This window comes from Oryctolagus cuniculus, chromosome X (genome assembly GCF_964237555.1).
Source record: "Oryctolagus cuniculus chromosome X, mOryCun1.1, whole genome shotgun sequence".
NCBI lineage: Eukaryota > Metazoa > Chordata > Mammalia > Lagomorpha > Leporidae > Oryctolagus > Oryctolagus cuniculus.
In genome coordinates this window covers 17,354,123-17,378,448 of record NC_091453.1, presented here as the reverse complement: position 1 = coordinate 17,378,448, position 24,326 = coordinate 17,354,123, and the positions used below count along the sequence as shown (strand labels likewise).

The 24,326-nt window shown below is 38.1% G+C and overlaps 1 protein-coding gene across 9 annotated transcripts in view; it reads left to right on the top strand.

The window, feature by feature from the left end:
* The window catches only part of TAB3 (TGF-beta activated kinase 1 (MAP3K7) binding protein 3), a 79,432-nt gene extending 55,328 nt beyond the window's left edge, over positions 1-24,104 (top strand). For 6 of the 9 annotated variants that reach the window (XM_017349837.3, XM_017349836.3, XM_017349840.3 and 3 more), the window contains 4 exons: positions 4,522-4,615; positions 7,655-7,738; positions 16,930-17,031; positions 19,982-24,104. In XM_017349837.3, the coding sequence (XP_017205326.1) occupies positions 4,522-4,615; positions 7,655-7,738; positions 16,930-17,031; positions 19,982-20,130 (429 nt within the window). In that variant the 3' untranslated portion in view covers positions 20,131-24,104. The remainder of the gene's footprint in view (positions 1-4,521; positions 4,616-7,654; positions 7,739-16,929; positions 17,032-19,981) is intronic. The other 3 variants (XR_011385692.1, XM_017349841.3, XR_001795464.3) reach the window with 3 other exon arrangements.
* The last annotated feature ends 222 nt before the right edge of the window (positions 24,105-24,326 follow it).

Sequence of the window (24,326 nt, the reverse complement as noted above, 5' to 3'; positions counted from 1 at the left end):
TACTGAAGGCTTGAGGACAAGATGGAGATGGACTCTGTGGTTGCAGTAAATACAGTTCCCTGGCTTAAGCCCGAGATTCCACTGAGTTTACTGAGGATAATGTGCATAGGTGGAGTGGGGCTTAGACCTTGAATCCTTAAGTCAAGGTGTTTGAACTTTATTCTGTTCATAACAGGGAGCCAGTGGAAGTTTTTGAGAAATAGATTAAGAATAATTTATTCAATAGTTGAATAAAGTTTTCTAATATTGACTGTTCCTTGGTTGAGTTAGAAGGAAGCTTCAAAATTACATAGCTCTCTTTAACTGAAAGTTGGTTGTATGTATGTAATCAAATTTCTGCCTCATTTTCTCCATTTGAAATTTTTTTAAAAGATTTACTTGAAAGGAAGAGTTAGGAGAGACAGAGAGCTATTCTATCCACTGGTTCACTCCCCAAATGGCCATAACAGCCAGAGCTGAGCCAGTCCAGAGCCAGGAGCTTCTTCCGGGTTTTTCACGTGGATGCAGGGGCCCAAGGGCTTTGGCCACCCTCTACTGCTTTCCCAGGCACATTAGCAGGGAGGTGGATCAAAAGTGGAACAGCCAGGACTCAGAATCATTGCCCTTACCCCCCCATACCACAACACTTGCCCTCCATTTGAAATCTTAAATGAGTCCTCTGAGTGGGGTAGATACTCAAGGGTGTAACCCATGTGGGAGTCCACCAATTGTGGTTGGGTACTCTGTCATGCTTTAGGTACCTGTAGAGCATAAACAGATTTTCTTAGCATGAAAATAATTTTATTTTTAGTAACCGTGTAAGCTTTGGTTAGCAACTACTTGCTGTGTGATAATCCCTGCTAAATAAAACCTATTTTTTTTATTTTTTGGGAAGTGGAGAACTATCTCATGTAGTATAGATTAGTGCTTCCCAGAAAAATCCCAATTTTTAGATCAGAGCTTCTTTTGAAAGGGAAACAAAAAAGTTGCTGAAACTACTCCCCTGGGCTGTGATCTTAACTTTTTATTAAAGCAGGCAGAATAATACAGTGAACCCCATGTAGCCATCACCCAGCTTCAGAAATTGGTAGTTCATATGGATGATATTTGAAAGAAGACATTTGAGTCTTCAGGCCTTGAGAAAAATGGAGGACAGTTGTGAGTGCATGGGCTAAGGGACACATCTACGTCATGTGGTAGGCTTTCCGCGTCAGGTAGATTTGTATCCTACTTCAGCTACTTGTGCCAGTGTATCTGTGGATGAGTGACTTCTCTCGCTTGTTTTCTTATCTATAAAATGTGTATGGTAGAGTACCCATCCTATGGGATTTTTGTTAGGATTTACATAAAAGAGTTGGAAAATTTACTTGAGATGTATACACATACATAAATTAGAACATGTTAGAAAACTAATTTGCTTTTAAGAACATGCATGACATAGAGGTATACTTATGTAGGAGATTAATCAAGCAATAAATCATTAGTCAGAATTCCCCTTTGGTTCATTGAGGCTCCTGTGAGGAACCGTAGCGTAATGCAAAGAGCACCCACATAGGCTTGGGAGTCACAGTAGCGCTGGCGCTCACCGAGTGTAACGTCTCTGCATTTGATTTTCCCTACCTATGAAAAGGAATCATAAGTGCACTGAAATGTGGTTGTCAAGGTACAGGGACAGTGTAGGAGTAGGTGTTCAGTAAATGGCTGTCCTTATTATTGCCCCACTTGTGTGTGGGAACATCCAATAGAGAACTGACCTTTTTGCTAAGCATTTACTGCTACCTTCAGTTTTTCAAAGAAATTTTCAATGATTGAGTACAAATTTGGTTAGAAAAGTACTTATTCTTAATGAGACTAGAATGCCCACCTGGGGCTACCATATGTACAGTTGCAGAAACTTGGAGTTACAGTGAAATAGGCTCTCCTTAGAAAAAAGGGGAATGCAGGATGCATAGTGGTGGTGTTCTTACAGTCTGCTGTTTACAACACATTGTATTAAAAGCTGTAGAAGAAGTCTTCTCTTCAAGAGATCTGTGTGTAGAAAGATACCTGTTTGTCTCTAAATCTGTGTGTATTTGTGCTTGTGAAAGAGAAGAGATAATGTAAGATAGTAAATCAGGTACTGACCAGCTAAATGGTAACTATGTTAAGTACATTTAAGAGTTCTGAGAAATGTTTGCTTTTTACTAATAGGGTTCAAAGATGAGCGAGTTTCATGGAGGAAGGGGATATTTTAAATTTTACCTTGAAAGAAAAATAGGATTTTAATCAGAAAGCTGCCAGTTGCCCCCTTCCCCCAAGTTCTCTCCCCACCCCCATTCATCCCGTTCTGACAAATTGGGTTTTTGGACTGTCCCACAGCTTTATGTCCCAGTTGCATAATGGGACAAGTCACTTAAGAACACCTACGTGATCTTCAGTGTTGGTCTTTGTGGCAAAACAGTTGACTTAAGTTTTTCACAAAAATTCCTTAAGAGTTTTTCATTTTGAAATGTCAGGTGCAAACATCCAGTTAACTTGAAAACCATGTTAGATAATACATAGCCAATCCTAAAACCCCTCCTTTGTGGAAGCAGTATGCTTTTGATAAACGGCAGTAACTTTTCAGAAACCGCTTTTTTTCTGCCCCTCAATTTAATCAGAAGCTATGAACAGGGACACCGAAATCTTACAGATAAACCCTCAGTGAGTTCCAGTGGTTCTGCTGGCTTTGGAAATGAGTGTGCTGAGCAATGTTTGTTTTTGTTCTAAGTCAATGTGCAGTAGCCTCTTGATTACGAAGTATATTATAATATCTTCATATTACAGTATAAAGCTTCACTATTGAGGGCCATCGTGGCTGAAACATCACTGCCATCTCCACCCCCAAAGATATTTAGGAAGGATTAGCCCCCTCAGGTACTCAACTTTTCTGATAGGACCTACAAAGAGAGGTGGATACTTATGCACGTTCCGAGGAAGATGGCATCACTCTCTGGAACCCTTAACTAAGTGCTTTAAATACAGATGCTTAAGTGTGTCTTTTTATTTTTTTTAACTTTTATTTAATGAATATAAATTTCCAAAGTACGGCTTATGGATTACAATGGCTTCCCCACCATAACGTCCCTCCCACCCGCAACCCTCCCCTCTCCCACTCCCTCTCCCCTTCCATTCACATCAAGATTCATTTTCGATTCTCTTTATATACAGAAGATCAATTTAGCATACATTAAGTAAAGATTTCAACAGTTTGCTCCCATAAGTGTGTCTTTTAAAGTGATCAGTTTTGCTTCGTAGGCAAGGCATAATAAGCATTTTACACATTAATGTCACATAGTTTATCCACAGGAATGAAAAAAGAAGAGCAATCCCTAGTAAACATTACCAAGTGACTCACTGTTCTTTAGCATTCTAAGGGATTGTAGCTATTATTATATTCTGCTTTTATATCACTCAAGTTAAACTTTGGTACCTGCTAATTTAACAAGTGTTCTCAGTGATTCTGGTACTACCTTCTAAGGACATGAGATCTTGCATTTTTGTGAATTAAGATACTTATTCTCATTTTACTTCATTGTTAAAAATCAGCACATCTCGCCCTTAGCAAAATACTCGTTTTTAACAGAAGTTTCTTATTTTCCTGTAGTAATTGACAATTTTTTTTGATTGATGTACTTGTGATCACCATAGTAATTGACTTTATACCTGGGCTGTACTGAAAGCTTCAATACTCATGCCTGTGCATTCTGAACCCTGACTATTTTATACTGTACATAGATGTAAAGAAATTAGGGATGGTACAAGCCTCCGAAAATCTTTAATGGAAGATTAGGACGCCTCCTATACGCCCCTGAACAGCCTGACTAGTGGCTAGGCTAGAAAGAACACGGCAAAAGAAAAAGTTTAAGAAAGGAGCCCATTTGCTCCTGAAATTTTTATGCACTAGATTAATTGAATCTTTTTTCTTGGGTCAAAGGAAGCAAAGTTTTCTGTTTGAATTTTATATAAATTCTGGCTCTACCACTTTATAACTTTGAGAAAAGTATGATTTCTCTTTGCCTCCATTTCCTCATCTAAATTTGGCACGGTACTAGTACCTGCCCTAAGGGGTTGCTTAGCGGAAGGAATGGCAGCGTTCTGGTAAACACAGTGCCTGGCTCCTAGTAAGCACTAGTTAAAATTGGTTCTCTTGTAATTTTTACCAGACTGGGCAAGACTTAAATTTTAAAATGCTTGATTGAAAAGTTGATTATTATAGTTTACCTTATGATAAAAACAGAAACTCAGTGATCTACAATTAAAACAGTAGTATCTTTATATGATAGAAACAGTCCAGTATGGTAGTATACAGATTTTATTTAGACATGGCTGTTCTGATGTCCCCATTTTACCTGACTGTTCCCTTTAAAAACACACATAGGACTTTGAAACATGCCCTCTTATAGACTAAGGCCGTGTTCTTGGTACTACCCAATCAGAATAATTAACATGAAACACAGTTCTTAAATGTTGGGCTTGATAATGACTTTCCCACCATTGCTATTTTGGGTCCTTTCTTACTAGCCTGAGGAAATGACAAGATTGAGAAGCATGAACAGACAACTCCAGATAAATGTTGACTGTACACTGAAAGAAGTTGACCTCCTTCAATCTAGAGGTATAGACTTGATTATTTGGTAAACCATAAGTATTAGTGCGGTATTTTAAGCTGCTTAAATAGCAATAATTTTGGTTTTATAGATTTAAGAGATAGTTTTTACCCATTATAAAATTATAGCCCTAGTAAAGTGATTGCCTCACCCCATGGTCTTGGATTAGATTTGGGTAATAAATAGTTACTTTGGCAACTTCACCAGTAAGTTCTTATCATTTAGACTGTTCTATGTTGTTACTTTGTATTTACGCTCTTTTATCATTTACTGTGAATATTTTATAAATTGATAGGTTTTAATTCTAAAGTTTAGTGGGTTCATAGTATGATAGTCTTTTTAACATATGTAAAAAATAGGGTTTTCAGTTTTAAAATCAATTCTGTATGTCATTTTTTATATTACCTGCTATGTGAAAACATTCACCTATAACCCTAATGTTAGTTTCTGGATTTCTTTCAGAAGTTTTTACTACAGTAGAAGCTCTCTTAACTGACTTACATTTACTTAACTCACCAAATTCGAGATGGTCTTTAAAGTAGATGATGTCCACAGCTGCTGCACACACTTCACTAGGAGGCTACATGCTCGCATTGCCTGCTTCTTAGTAAAATTGTCTGTTACCCAAATCTGTTTATACCAGCTACTGTATTTCTGCCATTTAATGTTTCATAAACTGACACGAATGCAGGATAAGGTTGCTCTTAATATAAAAGCCAGAGGCAAATATTTCTTAAAGCTCCAAGGCAAATCACTGAGAAGATCGGTATCATGAATGTAGCTATGTATAAAACAACTGTAAAGAGTTAAAGGATTCTGTACTCAAATTGCTTAAGCCTTTTTAGAACCTTTCCTGCTCCATTCTAAAATCAAAACAGAAAATTATAGATTTCAACTTGCTCCCTGTTTTGTAAATAAAATTTTAGTGGGACAATAGCCATGTCCATTTGTTTACATATTGCCTATGGTTACTTTTGTACTTTCACAGCACAATTGAATGCTTTCAACAGAGATTGTATTACAAGTCCAAAAAATGTAAAATACCATCCTGTCCTTACTAGAAAGTGTGCCAACCTGTGTTTTAGGTTCTTGTGAGTTTGGTTTATGTAAGAAAGACAATATGGAATTTCAATCAGGCACATAAGAAAAGGATCTTAACATTCTTAAATATGTATATTCTCATTTGTTTTATAAAAGTTGACATGTATAGTTTTTCTTAACAATTCTGGGTTTTCATCTTCCCCATGCCAACCCTGCATACCTGTTTTTTCTAATTATAGCAGCTTAAGAGAGCTTCTACGGTATTTTAAGAGTATGTCAAAATATCTCATTGTTATTTTGGGGCAAGATTAGTAAACTCAAAAACTATGGGATTATCTGGGCAATAGAAGCAAAATTGAATGTGAAAGCTGAGCAATCTAGTCAGGTACCTTTAAAATTATTTTCAGAAATGTAGTCACTGAATAGCTGACTAACTTTAAGCAGTAAAAGAATTACTATGCATAGCAGGGTTATAATTTCAAGTGTATTATAGACAATTGCATCTTTTTGTAAATTCTGTAGTCTTAAGCAAAATAAAAAATATTAACTCAAACATTTGGTTAGAATATTTATAGTAAGCCTTACGGGAGGTAGAAATCAGAATATCAGATGTAACTTAAATAATTGAAGAAATACATATGCAGCATCTTAATGCATAAAAATATATCAAATGGCATTGTGGCTTTTATGAACTATCGTAGCAGTTGTTTTCAGAAAATTTTCTTAAAACAGCATATCCAAATGGATAAAACATTTGTAATAGGACCTGAAGGGGAAACCATGATTAAGATTTTAGAAGTGAAGAGCTGAATTTTGGTCTGCATGTAGCAGTGACCTTACTATAAGCTCTTTTTTCATACTTAAGCATTTCTAAATCTCTTTTCATAAGGGGTTCAAACATATCTGCTTTATATTAAATTTCACTTTCCCACACTCTTGAATACTTTTTATACCCATCTCCTAAGCTAGAAAAGGAATCTAAACATTTGTTGGCAGAGGGGGAACATTTAGATTACATGCAAATCAATGCATGACTTCATGAAAGGCTTTTATTACTTGTTTAGCCAAGGAAAATTGTTTTTGGGATAAAAAGTCAGGTCTAGAAATCAAAAGATAGAATATTTTTAAACTCTCAGTACCATACATCCTCTGTAAATAGGCATAAAGCTCAACTGCTTGAACTGTCGGGAACAGAGTACAGTGACAGGGTCCTAGAAATAAAGGTAGGACCCAAAACTGGCGCTGCATCAAAACTGACCCTGGAGGAATCACAGCAGGAGATATGTAGCTGAAATGAAGTGACTAGAGCAGGGAGTGAACATGTGAAGAGAGGGGAACATTTTGTGAGAAGACAGAATTCTCAGGGATGGTTCTTTCTATCCTGAAATTGACACCATTGTCGTCGTTTCTCATTGATCTGTAGGCAACATTTAATTCCAGTGTGGATTTAAGAGTATCCTTTTCTTGAAAATGGCAATCCATGAGCTGCTGTTGTGATTTTCATGCTCATCCAGATGCTTAGACATCTCAAAATATAACGTAATACTTCTACATTTTTACATTTGGTTTCTTGCACAGTTGATTTTGGATAAAAGTTTATTGGATAAAATTTTAAGGTAAATATTGAAAGGCATGAAAGTGAGCTTTCACTATTACATCTTCTTTCTCATGGTTTGCTCATTAAAATCAAAACAAGTAGAAGGAGTAAACAGTTCAGCCATGCTTTCATTTCTTATTTACCTCCTCAAATGCCCACATGCTTAATACTATCTAAGGAGACTAGCCTTAGGGAAATACCACTTCAGGTAATACATTGTGGACAATCACTGATGGTTTTCGTGTTTTTTCTCACAATGATAGAGAAAACACAATTTCATTGACAGGGTAATAAATGAGTTTTGAAACTCTGGAAAACATTTCCTGTTTACATGTTTTATTTACTCATTTAATTTAAAGATAAAATAGGAGCTAATCCTAAATGCCTGGTGATTTTATTTTCTTTATAGGAAACTTTGATCCAAAAGCCATGAATAATTTTTATGACAACATAGAACCCGGCCCAATTGTACCACCCAAACCATCTAAAAAAGGTGAGTAGGGAAATGTTACAAATACCATTGAAATAAATATCAAAATTTTAGAATCACCTGTGTATCCGATGCAATTCCCATTAGGTTATTCAGCATAAAGTTACCCTATTGATGTTACTGGTGTTATCAGTGGTGAAATACTCCCAAACTTTAATTTTTTAAAAAGCACTGAAATGAATACCTCTTGGAATTAGTGTCAGAGGTAATTAAATCATATACATTTTTAAAATTGAAGCATTGTAATATATAGTTAACATAAAACTTACTCATTACTGTAAAAACTAATACTAGATAAAAATTCTTATAATTTTAAAAGTCTAATGTTAGAATAGCAAGTTAGCTCCGTGTTATATATAAAATAATTTTTCAAGGCCGGCGCCGCGGCTCACTAGGCTAATCCTCCGCCTAGCGGCGCCGGCACACCGGGTTCTAGTCCCGGTCGGGGCGCCGGATTCTGTCCCGGTTGCCCCTCTTCCAGGCCAGCCCTCTGCTGTGGCCAGGGAGTGCAGTGGAGGATGGCCCAGGTGCTTGGGCCCTGCACCCCATGGGAGACCAGGAAAAGCACCTGGCTCCTGGCTCCTGCCATCGGATCAGCGCGGTCTGCCGGCCGCGGCGGCCATTGGAGGGTGAACCAACAGCAAAAGGAAGACCTTTCTCTCTGTCTCTCTCTCTCACTGTCCACTCTGCCTGTCAAAAAAATAAAAAAAAAATAATTTTTCAGGCAATGCAAGAATATTTGTGTACTTAAAAGGTGAGCATAACAGTTAACTAAATCTTAAAAAAAAATACCTAGTGCCTATGTATCGATTTGAAATTCAGAGTTGAAGGCCGGCACCGCGGCTCACTAGGCTAATCCTCTGCCTTGCGGCGCCGGCACACAGGGTTCTAGTCCCGGTCAGGGCACCGGATTCTATCCCAGTTGCCCCTCTTCCAGTCCAGCTCTCTGCTGTGGCCAGGGAGTGCAGTGGAGGATGGCCCAAGTACTTGGGCCCTGCACCTGCATGGGAGACCAGGAGAAGCACCTGGCTCCCGGCTTTGATCAGCGTGGTGCGCCGGCCACGGCGGCCATTGGAGGGTGAACCAATGGTAAAGGAAGACCTTTCTCTGTCTCTCACTGTCCACTCTGCCTGTCAAAAATAAAAATAAAAAAAAAAAGAAATTGAGAGTTGAAGAGACACAAATCTTTCATCCACTGGTTCACTCTCCAGATGGCTGGGGAAGCCAGGAGCTGCTTCTGGGTTTCCTTCATGGAGCACTAGGTATTTATTCATCAAGGACAAAATAAGTCTTACCAAGGTTACTTGTAGCAAACATTTTTGGATAATTGTTACATGGAAATGATTTAATATAAAGTATATTAAATCTAATTTTTGTGTATCAAGTTTTTTTTAAAGATTTATTTGTTTTGAAAATCAGAGTTACAGAGACAGAGAGACAGATCTTCCACCTGCTGATTCACTCCCCAGATGGCCATAAGGGCCAGCAGTGGGCTAGGCCAAAGCCAGAGGTTCATCCAGGTTTCCCACACTGGTGGCCCAAATGCTTGGGCCGTCCTCTGCTGCTTTTCCCAGGACATTAGCAGGGAGCTGGATGGGAAGTAGAGCAGCCAGAATACGAACTGGTGCCTGTATGGGATGCTGGGCGTCACAAGTGGAGACTTTACCTGCTGTGTCACAACTCTGGCCAGTGTACCAAATGTTTATTTGGCATTTCAGTATCTTAAAACATTAATTTCAACTACAGTTAAATGCTGAATTAATGAATATAGATTAATTTTTCTGCCTCATTCTTAACAGCCCATATTGTTCTGTAATTATAATAACCAATATTGAACTAAAGTATGCATTTTTTTAAAGATTTATTTATTTATCTGAAAATCGGAGTTACACAGAGAGAGAAGGAGAGGCAGGGAGAGAGAGAGGTCGTCCGTATGCTGGTTCACTCCCCAATAAGCCACAACGGCTGGAGCTGTGCTGATCCGAAGCCAGGAGCTTCTTCTGTGTCTCCCATGCGGGTGCAGGGACCCAAGGACTTCTCAGACCATAGCAGAGAGCTGAATCAGAAGTGGAGCAGCCGAGTCTCGAACTGGTGCTCATATGGGATACTGGCACTGCAGGCGGCGGCTTTACCTGCTACGCCACAGCGCCGGCCCCTAAAGTATGCATTTAATAGTTTAATTTTTTTTGCCTGAACCTAGTGTAGATAGATTGACCATTAGGACATAGAGTAGTAGAAATACTGTATTTGAAATAAAACAAAAAATAAGAAACATAGAGGCAGGCATATGGTACAGTGGGTAAGTCACCTCTTGGGATGTCCATATCCCGTATTATTGTGCCTGGCTCAAGTACTGGGTACGATCCAAGTACGTTGCTTCTGTCCAGCTTCTGCTGATACACACACTTAGACACAGCAGATGATGGCCCAAGGTCTTTGGGTCTCTGCCACTCACAGATTAAGTTCTGGGCTCCTGGCTTCCGTCTGGTGCAGCCCTAGCTATCACAGGCATTTGAGGAAATGAGCCAGTGAACAGCAGAGCTCTTTCTCTCTGCCTTTCAGATAAATAAGTAAAAAATTTTGAGAAATACGTAGGAGTGGACCGTGTGTGATAGTGGGTTAAGCTGCCACTTGGATGGCTGGTTTAAAACACAACTACTGCGCTTCTGATCTAGCTTCCTGCTAATGCACCTGGGAAGGTAGTAGAAATGGCTTAAGTACTGGAGCCTCTGCCATCCACGTGGGAGACCAACATGGAGTTCTGGGCTTTGGCCTGGCCCAGACCTAGCTGTTGGGGCCATTTGGGTAGGGAATCAACAAATAGAAGGTCTATTTCTCTGTCACTTTACCATTCAAATATATAAATAAGTCTTTAAAGGTAAGTACATAAAAATACCTGGGGTTGTAGCATTGTTAAATCTGACATTTTTTAAATTAGGGAATATATAAATTCCATCTAAATAATGTTACTTGACATAATTATTTAAATTTTGGATGTGTATTTAAGCTCAGCTGGTACGGAATGTTTTATATTTTATTTACAGATTGCAGTACTGTATCTGTTATTCAATAGTATCATGGATGTTTGATCTGCATTCTTTTAAAATATTCTTTACCATGATGTTGGTTGTCTTAACTTTTTTTAAGATTGATTTTATTTATTTGAAAGGCAGAGTTAGAGATCTTCCATCCATTGATTCACTCCTCAAATGGCTTCAATGGCTGGGGCTGGGTGAGGCCTAAGCCCAGGAGCCAGGAACTCCATCCAGGTCTCCCATGTGAGTGGCGGGGACCCTAGACTCCAAATGGTGCTCAAATGGAATGCCAGTGGTGCCTTAACTGGCTGTACCACAGTGCCAGCTTGCATTTAAAATAGCCTACTGATTTCTTAAAATGGTACAAAGATGAAACTTAGTAAATGCCTAGTACCACATTTGGCCCTGTGACAACATTATATGCAGTTTTATGCTGAAAGTTACTAGGAGATGTATCGATCATTGATCATTTTAGCCTTTTGGAATCATAAAATGAATCTTGAAACTTGATTTTGCCTAAGTACCTACTAAGCAAGTGTTACCTTGTGGTATTGATTCAAAAGCTGTCAAAGAATTCTATTTAAGGGAGTGTGTTGAAAAGTTGTTACTCTGGTAACAGAGGACAAAGTTGGTAAGAAATGGTGTACTCTGTGTCCATCATGAGCCACCTCGTTAGCCTAAGCTTTCAGGGATGGTCTGAGGCCCACCATAAATAAGGACTCAAAGGTTTTAAAAGTTACCTCCCAGGAGGTGTAGACAACGCCAAATTCTTTACCAGGAAATAGTTGAAGCAGTGCTTATAAGAAAATTCACAGCTTGAAATTCTCACTTTAGACAGGAAGATTAAAATCCATGACCTGAAATTCTGCCCACCTCCAAGAAGTGAGAAAAAAACAAAGGAAGTAGAAGAAAGGAAAGTCAATGAGTTAGGAGACACAAATAACAGAAAATTAAAGCCAGAAATTTGAAGTAAACAAAATCAGTCAACTCCAGGGTGACCCGATCTAGAACAATAGAAAAAGAAAACAATTACTAGTCAAAAATAGAAGATAAGTTATCCATTAAAATAATAAAAGAATGTGAACTTTTTTATGCCAATAAACTCAACACTTTTCTTAAAAACCTACCAAAACTGAAAATGAGATGAAATATAGTAAATACTATCTATTAAAGAACTTGAATCCATTATCATAAATTTTCCCACAGAGAAAACTCTAGACTCTAATGGTATCATGAGTGAGTGAATCTACCATTTAAGAAAAAGAATACCAGTCTTCCACAAGCTTGAGTAAATAGAAGAGGGAATTCTTCCAATCTTTTTTCCCCCAAAGACTTTCTTTAGAGCATTTTTAGATTCACAGCAAAACTGAGAGGAAGTTACAGAGATTTCCCATATATTCCCTCCTCCCACACATGCATAGCCTCTCCCATTATTAACATCCCACATTGCAGTAGTACAAGGAATGAACCTACATTGACACATCACAATCACCCAACTCCATAGTTTACATTAGGGTTCACTCTTGGTGTTGTAACTTTTTTTTTTTAAATACTGATTTGTTTATTTCAAAGTCAGAGAGACTTTTCTGCTGGTTCACTCCCCAAATGGCTGCAACGGCTGGGGCTGGGCCACATTGAGGTCAGGAGCTTCTTCTGGGTCTCCCTTATGGGTGCAGAGGCCCAAGCATTTGGGCCATCTGCTGCTGCTTTCCCAGGCAGCTGGATTGGAAGTGGAGCAGCCAAGACTCAAATTGGTGCCCATATGGGATGCTGGCATTGCAATGATGACTTAACCTGTTAGGCCACAATGCTGGCCCCAACCCTGCCTTTTTTTAATGGAGCTAGCAGAACCCCAATTCTAAAGCCAAATAAAAGCATAATACCCATCGTCCACGAAAATAAAATTATAGATCAGTATCCCTTATAAATATAAATGCAAAGAAAATCCTATAGAAAATAATCATAACCAAGTAGAATTTAGCATAGAACTACAGTATCGGTATAACTCACACAGAAAAACAACAACGTAAAGAGAAAGAGCATATGTTCATTCAGTAGCTATAGGAAAAGGGCATCTTTTCACAAACTGTCAGCTACCATCATTACTGAAATAATGAAATCCTGAATCCACTAAGATTGTACCTGGAGATCCTAAGTGCATGTGGTGAGATAGGGAAAGAAAAATAAAGAATGGAATATAAGAAATAAAGGTATATACTACAGAGGACATAATTTGCAAAAGGAAGATCCTCTGGATACTGGAAAACAGCTAGTAGAATTAATATTTGTAAATTAACTTAAGGTCTAGGATAGAAGATCATATTTTTATATATTAGGAAGCAATTGGAAAATGAAGTTAAATAGATAATTCCAATTACAGTGCCACCAAACCACATGTAACACTTAGGAATAAATGTATGTGGAGATACATACATCGAGAACTACAAAAAATGGCCAAGAAAATTTCAAAGAAAACTTAAGTGAACAGATTGATAGACTGCTCAGTATCGTTAGGGTGCCAGCATTTTCCAGATCAGTATGTAGACACGATGCAATGCCGATTGTGACTCCGCTAGCCCTTTTTGTTTTTAATGAGCTGAGTCTGAAATTCATGTGGACATGCAGAAGACTTATAATACATATCCAAAATAATCTATTAAAAATAGCACAGTTGGAAGTCTTAGGCTAACCATACCTAGGACTTAAAGCTACAGTAATCACAGTATGATACTGGCATAGGAATAAAGACATGGCTCATCAGTTAAAGAGCCAAGATGTAGCCAACTCACCGCACTCAGTTGATGTTTTGACAGAAACACCACAACCAACCAATGAAAACAGCAAACAATTTTCACCAAGCAGGGCTAGAGGAACCAGATATCTATGCAGGAAAAAAATGCAAATTTTGATCTCTGCCTTACATCATATACAAGCATTTGAGCTAGGTCATACACTTAAGTGTAAAAGCTAAACCATAAATCTTCCAGAACAAAACAATATCTTTGCAAGTTAGGTGTAAAGATTTTTAGACAGAACATGGAAAGCAATATGAAGGTACTTAAAGAAGCTTGTGGAAAATGGAATTAAAGATGTTTATTTTGGCGCAAGAAAACTTTGAAATCCATACATAGTGGCGTCTTTTTTTAAAAATATGTATTCAAAACACAGATTCTATATATATATAGATAGAGAGAGAGAGAGAGAAATAGGTATCTCCCCATCCATGGGTTCACTCCCCAAATAGCTGCAGTGGTCAGACCAGAGCCAGGAGCCTCTTCTGGGTCTCCCACGTCAGTGCAGGGGCCCAAGGACTTGGGCCACCTTCCACTGCTGTCCCAGGTGGCATTAGCACTGCCTGTGCCGAAAATAAATTATTTTTTAAAAGCTGAAAAGGTTGGGGCCAACGTTGTGATATAGCGTATTAAGCTACCACAAACATCCCATGTTGTAGTGCTGGTTCAAGTCCCAGCTGCTCTATTTCTGATCTAGTTTCCTGCTAGTGCATCTGTGAAAGCAGTAGATTGTGGCCATTTGGGGGGTGAGCTGCTGAATGCAAGATATCATTCACATGCACATGCATGCAGTAGCTGCCTTTCAAACAAATAAATCGTTTATAATAAATGATTTAACAGGCAAGACACAAACTAGCCAAAAATATTTGCAAAATATGTGTCTGATAAAGGACTGGTATTCAGATTATGTAAAGAACTACAGCACAATGAAAAGACAACCCAATTTAAGGGCAAAACATTTGAGCAGACACTTCATGAAGGAGTATGTAAAAGACCATTTAAAAGAAATAAAAAGAACACTTCTTGTAGTAAGGTGATGGATCTGCTGCCAAGAACTGTATATTCGAAGTTGTGGTTTTCTTTTTATTTGAGAAGGAGAGACAGACAGGAAGCTGCTATCTATTGGTTTACTTCCCACAAATGCCTGCAACAGCCAGGACTTGGCAGGCGAAAACCAAGGACCAGGAACTCTATCCAAGTCTCCTAGCTGGGTTGCAGATACTCAAGCTACTTGTGCTATCACCTGCTGCCTCCCAGGGTGTGTATTAGCAGGAAGTGGAACAGAACTGGGACTTGGACTCAAGCATTCTGTCTGATAGGGGACACAGGCATCCCAAGCACTGTCTTAACTGCTAGGCCAAAACGCCCGCCCCTCATAGTTTGCTAAAGCTGATAGTGATTGTTCCTTAGAGTTGGTTATGATGAGATTCCAATTATAATCAGTTTTTTTAAGGATTTATTTGAAAGGCAGAGTTGGGAGGAGGGGTATCTTCTGTCCACTGGTTTACTCCTCAAATTGCTGCAGCAGCCAGGGACTGGTTCAGATGAGCCAGAGCCTCCATCTAAGTCTCTCGTACCAAGCACTGGGGCCAGAGCAGCAGAGACTCAAACGGGTGCTCATATTGGATGCCAGCATGGTAAGCCAACCCCTAAAATTAGTTGCTTAAATATGCACCAAATGGAAAACCCAACTCCTACCCCCAAGCAGCTTATACTCAGTATACCATAGTTTTAATAAAACGTAGACTAGAATGCTGTCTCTAAAATGTTATCTTCACTGTATGTGAATTCTTATTTTAGTGAGTTAGTTATGTAGATATTGGTGATAAGAATATAAAATGATATTTTGTACTAAGTTCTTAAATTTTTTTCACCTTTTTCTAATCAAACCTACAAACAGTAGAACTTCGATACAGATTTATAACAGCTATTCAGTTTCCTCTATGAAGTAAAATTTGTTTTCTGTTAGACAACTTGCAGGTTCTCTCTTTGTGTTTTTTTTTTTAAACTAAATCAGCTTTTCCTAAAAAGTTACATCTAGTTTAGTGCACATTGGTTTGCAGTACCACTCAAATTAACAACCAGGAGAAAAAGCCCAGTAAAATGCAAAGAACTAGTAGAATTGATGTATAGGTTCAAGTGATTGTCTTGGAGTTATTGCAGATACATACAAAAAAATCCAAGTGGAATACAGTTTATCTGAATAGTAAGTGTGTAACTAGAGAGATTGGGAGTGGGGAGACAGAGAGAGAGAAATCTCTTCAGATTAGACTTTGTAGTTAAGCATTTTAGTGTGTGAGCTCCTGCGGTGACTCAGTCTTCCCACCTCCTCATTGGTAACCTATAAGGTGGCAAGAGCAATGACCTTGGTGTCTCATGACCTGAGTACTGATCCAGGTCATCTTGGCCATGTGACCTGTCCAACCTGTACACTACAGAAGGCCATCTGTCCAAATATTTACCTGTGTATCTTACAGAGATGAGGTATGTGATGCTGTAAAAATGTTTTACAAATCGACAAAAAAGAACTTTACCTTACTCTTTGGAGCTTAAGGAGACGTTCTGCTTTCGTTTACCCTGATAAATGGATTGTTTAATCAAGTGCTGACACACTATGCTTAGGATTATGGGGCAATGATTTCCGAAGAGGAAACTGCATAGGGGCTCAGAACTGATTAGAAAATACAAGATCTCTGGTTCTTAAGGGCAAATAGGAAGTCTGCCATTTCTCATACTTACTTAACACAAAAGGTCATTTACTAATAACCTGTAAATTCACATAAACAGTATTCTAGCAAAGAATCGGGATGCCAGTAATTCTTTTCTTGGTTGCAGAGCATATGCTGGGCAGATGCACGTGTAGGCGATTGGAATTCATGGAATGATTGGGGAGCACATATTTGTTCATGATATTATTTTGAATTGGTCTTGATTTTCCAAATACTATTAGTCTTGCTCCTTAAATTTTATAGTTTCATTTCTTCGTTATAACAGTTAGCCTTATGAGTAGTTTATTATTACTTAATCCAAGAATTGCTAAATAATCGCTCAGATTTTGCTTTCAGGTCGACATTTTAACTATTGTCACTGAGTTTGTATTCTTAGTTCACTAAAAAGTGGGTAACTAGTGAAATAGGGCATTGAAGAGGATGGCAAAAGCTACAAGAGCTACTGCTTTGTATAGGTTTTAAGAGCAGTATGAAATATAGTACTTGCCTTCCCAAGAGAGCTCATGGTGACCAAGAAGTAATAGAATGGATACACACACTCAGCCGTGTAGGGTACATGACCAGCTCTTGTGAGCCTGCTCGCTCTTGTTAATGAATGACTTGATCCCTTCTCACTGGCTTTGCTTCTTCTTACACAGACTCCTCGGACCCCTGCACAATTGAGAGAAAAGCTCGAAGAATTAGTGTGACCTCCAAAGTACAGGCAGATGTCCATGATACCCAGGCAGCAGCTGCAGAGGGTTTGTATTTGTGGGTCCAGAGTTTGTGTAGAATGTCCAAAGATACACATTAACTCTAGAGTTTTCATAAGTAAAACCAGGTTTTTGGGGGCTTTAAAAAATTATTTTGTCTATATACTGAGTTTCTAGGCCATGCTGTCTGCAGGGAGTATAAGCCACAGAGATTTTAAAATTTTCTAGTAGCTACACTAAAACATTAAATATATTACAGTTAATGTTTTATTTTTTATCTATTATATGCAAAATACCATTCCAATATGAAATCTTGATAAAATTATCAATGAGATATTTTACATTCCTTATTTTACATTTAAGTCTTCAAAACTTGGTATTATATTTTTAGAGTATATCGCAGTTTGGACAGGACACATTTCAAGTGCTCAATAGTCACCATATTGGACAGATCAGCTATAAAGTAGAACACAGAAAGCAAGGCTGAATAAATAATTTCAAAATTACATGAAAGCTCTGGATTTTATAACTTCTAACAGAAGTTTTCTAGAGTTTCTTGAACTTTATCCTGATATTCAGTTGAAATAAAGTTTCTAAAAATATTAATATGTTTGAGTTTGTGCAATATTCTACTTGGTATTTCTTAAAATCCCCTTAATGTGAAAAAAGCATTATAAAACTAAGTGGAACAATCCCATCCTGAGAACAAAAAGAAGCATGAAACTACCCTATGCTTCATATAATTACAACTCTCCTTTATATTGTCATAGTTCCCATTTTTTTGAAAAATAACTACTTTTCTATCTATGTTTCATTTACCTGTGAAACTTATATAGAAAACATTTAAATTTTATTCTACTTAATACAAGCAAAATCTGTCCCTTTCAAATAAATCTTTAAAAATACTGATTACACTGACAAGTTATTTGTAATGTTTGTGAAGCTTTTAGTTTTTATGGGAATTTAGCCTAATGTAATTGATTCATTTAAAATATTAAAGGCAAACTGCATTCAGTTTTTACTTGTGTATAAGTATGCATATCCTTTTATTAGCACAAGGCCTGAAATATTTAAACCTTGTAAATATGCTACAAGAGGGATTACCCACCTGTAAAGCAAACAAGAACAGATATCCAAAATGTGTTTTGGTTTTAGGTACTTCTCTTTAAATAGTATTTCTCTAGATGATGAAATGAGCAAGGTCTTTTTTCAGGATCAGTATAATTCTAATTAAGATGGCTTTCAAATATATTTGTTGAATTACTTCAGAGTAATTTATTATTCCAAATTAAATTGACATGGTGCTAAATAGTTGAGCCCCCAGGTATGCCAGGTTAGGTTAAAAGAGTTTTTTTTTTTTTTACTTTTTACTTATTGATATAATTTTTAAGAAAAAGCAATTGGGAAAATCTTTCATTCAACATTTACACTACACCATGTCCTATAGTTGAAGACTGCATGTGGAATGAACATGGAAAGATGGAAGGTCAAAATGAAGTAAATTAAAAATCATCTCTCCTGGAAGAGGATAAAATTGAGTTGTTAGAGTCTACCTATTAAAACCAACAGCAGTGAATGTTAGATTTTCAGGCAGTGCATACTGTTCTTTGAAAAGGTAGGAACTACTATATCTATATGAGTGAGGACCATTTCTGGAAATGGGATGGTAACATTTTTCCTTAACAGAAGCCTTTGACAGTGTGCTCTTTATTCCTCTTTATGAGACAATAAAATGAACTCTATATTAAATGTACATAATTTGGAGTCATGAGCCAAAAGGCACAAGATGGGTGATAATGGCAGTTATGAGCGGCAGTTGAAAGAAGAAAAACAAGCCCATCCCCTGTTTATAGTCATGGGGATAGGCTGAGGAACTCAGTGATTACATCTTCCTAAGTGAGGATGAGCCTTACCATACCTTAGGGTAAGCTTCTGCCTCTTGAATGTTCATACCAGCCATTTGTCATGAAAGACAAAGTTGATAAGCCACAAGTCAGCTAATTAGTTTCCAATGGAAGATACGCTTAACCCAAAATATTAACTGGCAAAAGCTTCCCCAGTCTCGGGTTTTCTTTGTTACCTGTTTGGAAAGATTGCTTACCTTAGAAGTTAATCTCATTTCCAATTCCTAGTAGGGGTTTCTGGTGTTTTATAGTGGATTATCCAGCCTGCTGACCTTGCCCCAGATTCCAGGGTGAATTCCATTTGGAGACCTTTAGCCTTCTATTCACTCAGCCCCATTCTCAATAGGGATTATTCCTGAAAGACAGGATTTATGGATTAACTCAAAGAGCAGAGCTTCTGAGCACGAGGCTGGAGAGAATGAGGACCTAAAAGGAATAGAAGATAAATTTTGAAGCTTTTTAATACTTGTAGTTTCCAGCATTTGATGTTGCCAGGTATTTTAAAAACTTACACGTGAAGGACTAATGCCAGAAAGGTGGAGAGGAATCTGGGAGTAAGAGGGAGCCTTTTATATTGAATGCATTCAGTTTTATGAAAAACTAACTTTAGAGTCTTTAATCTCTTCTGGTAAGATTCTGAGAAAACTGGTATTACTAACTAACCCTGCTGCTCACGAAACATTAGCATAAACACATGCATATTGTGGAGTTTAAGGTCTCATGAAAGAAGGCACACATTTAGACATGTTTCATATAGAATGCATAGGGTAAAAGGGCGAGCTGAAGTTGTCGGGGAAAACTTACGGAGGAGACAGTTTAACATGCTAGAAGACATTGCCCTTTTTTCCCCTTCATTTCGCTGGAATAAAGCACAACTGTCCACTTTGGGTAATGAACTAAGGAAGGCAGTATATTGTGGATTTCTCCGTCTTAGAGCACAAAAGTAAATTGCTTAGAACAAAGTAGGATATATATCAAATTTCAGTTCTGTATTTCCGGTAGATATGCTACTTCCCTTTCTTTTTGTGGTTATTTGCATTTCAGTTTGGATTATATTTTGGAAAAATTACATTTTTCCCACACTCTCTCCTCAGAGCATCTAACTGGCTCCAGACAAAGCCCTCGGCCACAGCCCCGAGATGAAGACTATGAAGGGGCTCCGTGGAATTGTGACAGCTGCACCTTCCTCAACCACCCAGCGCTAAATCGCTGTGAGCAGTGCGAGATGCCACGGTACACTTGAACCCACGGGAGTCTGCACCAGGTTGAGAAGAAAGCTTTGTGCACCTACCAGAAAGAAAGGAAACTTGGGGAATCCATTCATCGGCCCGGCCATTGCGTTTCCAATTGCTGCGGGGGGAGGAGGAATGGCACTGTGGCCTCTGTGCTCACAAAATGAAAAGAGGGGAGGTTTTTTATTTTCCTTTCTTAACTCATTGCAGAGTGAGAGACAGAAAGGGATACTTGAAACTGGCAAGGATTCACTCCTGAACGAATGTACACAGAGAAGTCAAGAGCTCCTCGGTGGGATATCCATTGCTAAAGTTACTGCTGAGTGGCCCTTATTTTTTAAACTAGAACTTCCAATCGTGGTATGTAATGTTACAGTTTATGCAGACAAACTGTGAATTCCAAGAGCAGACTTACCTGGTCACCGCTCTCGGGAAAACCAAGGCTCCCTGTGCTTCTTCCCGTTGCTTCCTACTGAACAGAAGGGCAGGAAAAAGCACCCAGAATAGGATTTTTTTTTTCTCCACAGAATAATAAGGGTATTTGTCATTGCTGCTTTTTTCAGGGGTAATTTCAAACACACACATGTACACAAACAAGTTGTTTTACAATGTGATTTGTAGCAGTCAGGAATTAGGCATATCATGCCCTTTGAAAGTACAATCAGGTAGTGAGACCCCTTTGGCTTATACGATGATCCAGCAAGCTATATCAAACACTGGTAACTAAGTCCTAATTATGCCACATAAGAGATACATTTTATAAGTTACTGCATGCTTTTATTAGGCCACTGGTTTTAGAAATAACAAGTCCTTACAAAGTATGATTTTATAAGTGATACTCTTAAAAACTGCGCTTTGCCAGTAGCACAGTGAATGTATGCCAAATGCAAGTCCATTCCAAAATCCATTTGGAAATCTTGAGCTGCGCTGTGGTTCTTAAGAAACGTTTGCAGTCCATAGGGCCTTTTTATTTCTTCCTTCCAATGTTGTGATGACTTCATGATGTTTACAGCACAGATAATACTTTGTGCCATAATCCTAATTTAGCTGAAAACTGTTAGCTGTTCAATAAAGATTTATTTGCACATATGTTAAGAAACCAATGTGAGGGAAATTACAGTTGGCCAATATCATAAAGTTGTACACTGCATGATGTGGGGAGCAAGAGAAGGCATGGTGAATACAGTGCAGTCAGAAACAAGGAACTTCCAAATTGGTCATAAACTATTCAGACATCATGTCAAGTTCATTCAGGTAGTAGTGAAGCACTCCTTATTTATGAATGAGTGCGTTGGATGTGGATAACTGAAGAGATAAAGTCATGTGACTCACTAAGGTGCATCACTGGAAAATTAATAATAGCACATTTAATTAAGATCTCTGCCATTGTTGAATTTCCTTCTTAGCTCAGAATTGGATTTTGGAATCTCTCTTCCTTTTGGTAAATATAAGAAGCAATAAACTTCATAGGTTTTTCCCATCATAGAGGATTTTACCTAAGGCTGCATATAGCCTTAGGAATAACAGGTATCCCCCCCCACACACACACACACGCACACACACACACACATTCACTCTCACACTCCCTTGTGACGTTGTTGTATACTAGCTTAGCCGTAATCTCTGGCAGACCTGGAAGAACAAGCTGCTCTTAATAGCATAATGAAACCAAAGGCATAACTCATTGTTTTCTATCACAATCACAATTTCACTCACTGCCTACAGCTTTGAAAACATTTTTTTCATGTCTGGAAAGATTCCCTAAAGTCCATCTACTTGTCTCCCAGAGTCAGCGTGTTCTGTAATTACACTGATAAAACATCTCTCATACAACTGTGGCAAAACTGTGAAAATAATGGTGATGAGGCAGATGGGTTTCAACGCGTGGTCCTGAAAATAGCGTTCTGGAAAGGCTTCGTGGCCCTGGTCTCCGGGTCTCCGTCCTGCAGCGGCAGTCTGGCAGTCCTACTGCTCTGTAAGATGCCTTTGCCTTTGCATGGCTTTGTCTCCGTGGTGGTCGCCCCCCGCTTGGTGTTCGGTAACAGTTTTGGGGACAATATATCTACTGCGTGGTGTTCTAGCTAGAAGGTTTACCAGTGTTCATAGTGATATGCTCCAGTGGCAGCAGTTAACTTGGCAGTCGTCAGTTGAGATTGGAAGTAGTGTGTCTGAAAGGTCTGATGCTTTATTCAAACCATGTAGATGACTTTAAAGCCATTGCATGAAAATGCATCCAGGTTAATAAGCGGTTATCATACAGTAGATGCATGGTTTCAGTCCTTTGGTGATCTATCTAGTCAATCATTGCTTTCACCTGCGGGAAAAATGAGAAGCCCGTCTGTTTGCTAGGTGTGGGTGGTGGGGTGTGAGGCATCAGATGAAGGCAGTTTTGTACATGTTAGTTTCTAATTGTGCACACATTTTGTATGCCCACCTGGGCTGTGTTCAGATTTAAAATAAGCAAAATGATTTGACACTGATAAGTTGGATCAGTTTAACTGTGCCCATAGACAGACTGCTTCTTGTCTGACCAGTTTGAGTAACTTTCTCAACTTTCAAGGTGCCTTTTCAAAAAGATCTCCTAAAGCGGTTGGCATGTGCAGACAGCTGGCATGTGGAGGAGCCAGGTGGGAGGCTGCCTCGCCCCTGAGGTGCCCGTGTTCTCCCGGTGGGTGGCGCGCTGCTTGCTTCTTGGAAGAGGCTTGCTTTCTTAAAAGATGACTAGTTGGTTGTATTTGGTGACATACAGACCTGACTATACATTTTACATTCTCTCATTGTTTTGTAAACTGGGTTTTTAAAAAGCATGTTTGCCATTCTTTTAAAAGTAGATTGCCCCTTCAATTTTGGAGGAGTTCTTCAAAAGTTGAAAGCAGTGATTGAGGAACCAGAGGCTCTCTAAGCATTGTAAAATGTTTTGAACTCATATTGACCTTGTTTGGGAGACAGTAGAGACAGGGTTTTAAAGAAACAAAAGCTTTGTAAAAAATGTAGTTTTAGAGCAGATTAATGATGGTGGGAAAGTGTTGCTAATTTGTTTATTTCCCTGAAAGCTACGGGAAGTGTGATAAGCAGTTTAATTTTTAAGAGCTGGTCTCAATTTTAGTACTTTTTCATTATTAAAAAAAATCAATGTTTCCTTAAATTTTGTCTTTGTTTTGTCACAGTTATCTAGGGTTCATATCCAACTTTCTGTGGCAACTGAATTCTATATAGTCTTTTAAAAGGTCATTGCCGTGTCTTTCTGACAGTATAAATGAAAAGAATATAAGGCATAGAAGAATTGTCCTTTAAAAATATCAACTATGTATCCTGGAATGTGAAGATGTCCCTTAATAGTTAAAAATTGAATTATTTTAACATTGTACCATTGTTAGACCTTGAATGAGTCCATGTTACAGTGTGTGTTTGTATATCTGTAGAGAAAGAAAAATGACAATTGAAATGTTATATTAAAAAATCAGAATAAATTGGGCACTGTCTGTGTTGCACCACTACTGTATCTTTTTGAAAGAATTAACAGTATTTTCCTGTTGTAAAAGTTAATTCTGATGATGTTTTCACCGTCACCAGACTTTTTTTTCTGTATTATTTGCATCCCCAAATATTTAATACAAATAGATTTTGCATGGCTTGGGCATTCAGAGATTAATAGAATGATGACTCAATTTTAATTTCTAAGGCCATGAAAAGTTGCTTTGAGACTGAGCAATTCTGAATTTTTATTTATAATGACACTCAATGTCCATGTTTCTTTCCCTACTGTAAGAGAATTGATCAGTTTCTTCATTAAAGCAGCAAAAACTTATTAAATCTTGTAAATACCATGTCTCTTAGATTTCTGTGTATGCTGTGAATGAGGTTATTTTGAGTTGAAATTGTACAAAGGCATTTTAAAAGGCTATGCATGCATCATACCTCCCAACAGTACATATTCGGAAAATCAGATTCTTGCAAAATAAATTAATAAACTAAAAGCAAGCACTACATTCTGCATCTTTTCTGTGTAGTTAAAATCATCTGCAATATCAAACTAGTTCTAGTTCCAACACTTCTATTTCTGGACTGAGAAATACTGTCTCACAAACCAAATCATTCAGAACATTTCTCTGCCTGTAATGTTAAGATTTGGGGTAAGAATTAAGTTAATGTTCCTCTTATCTGAAAATTCGGAAAAAGTATAAGCAGGTTTCCTGTAAAACTTAGA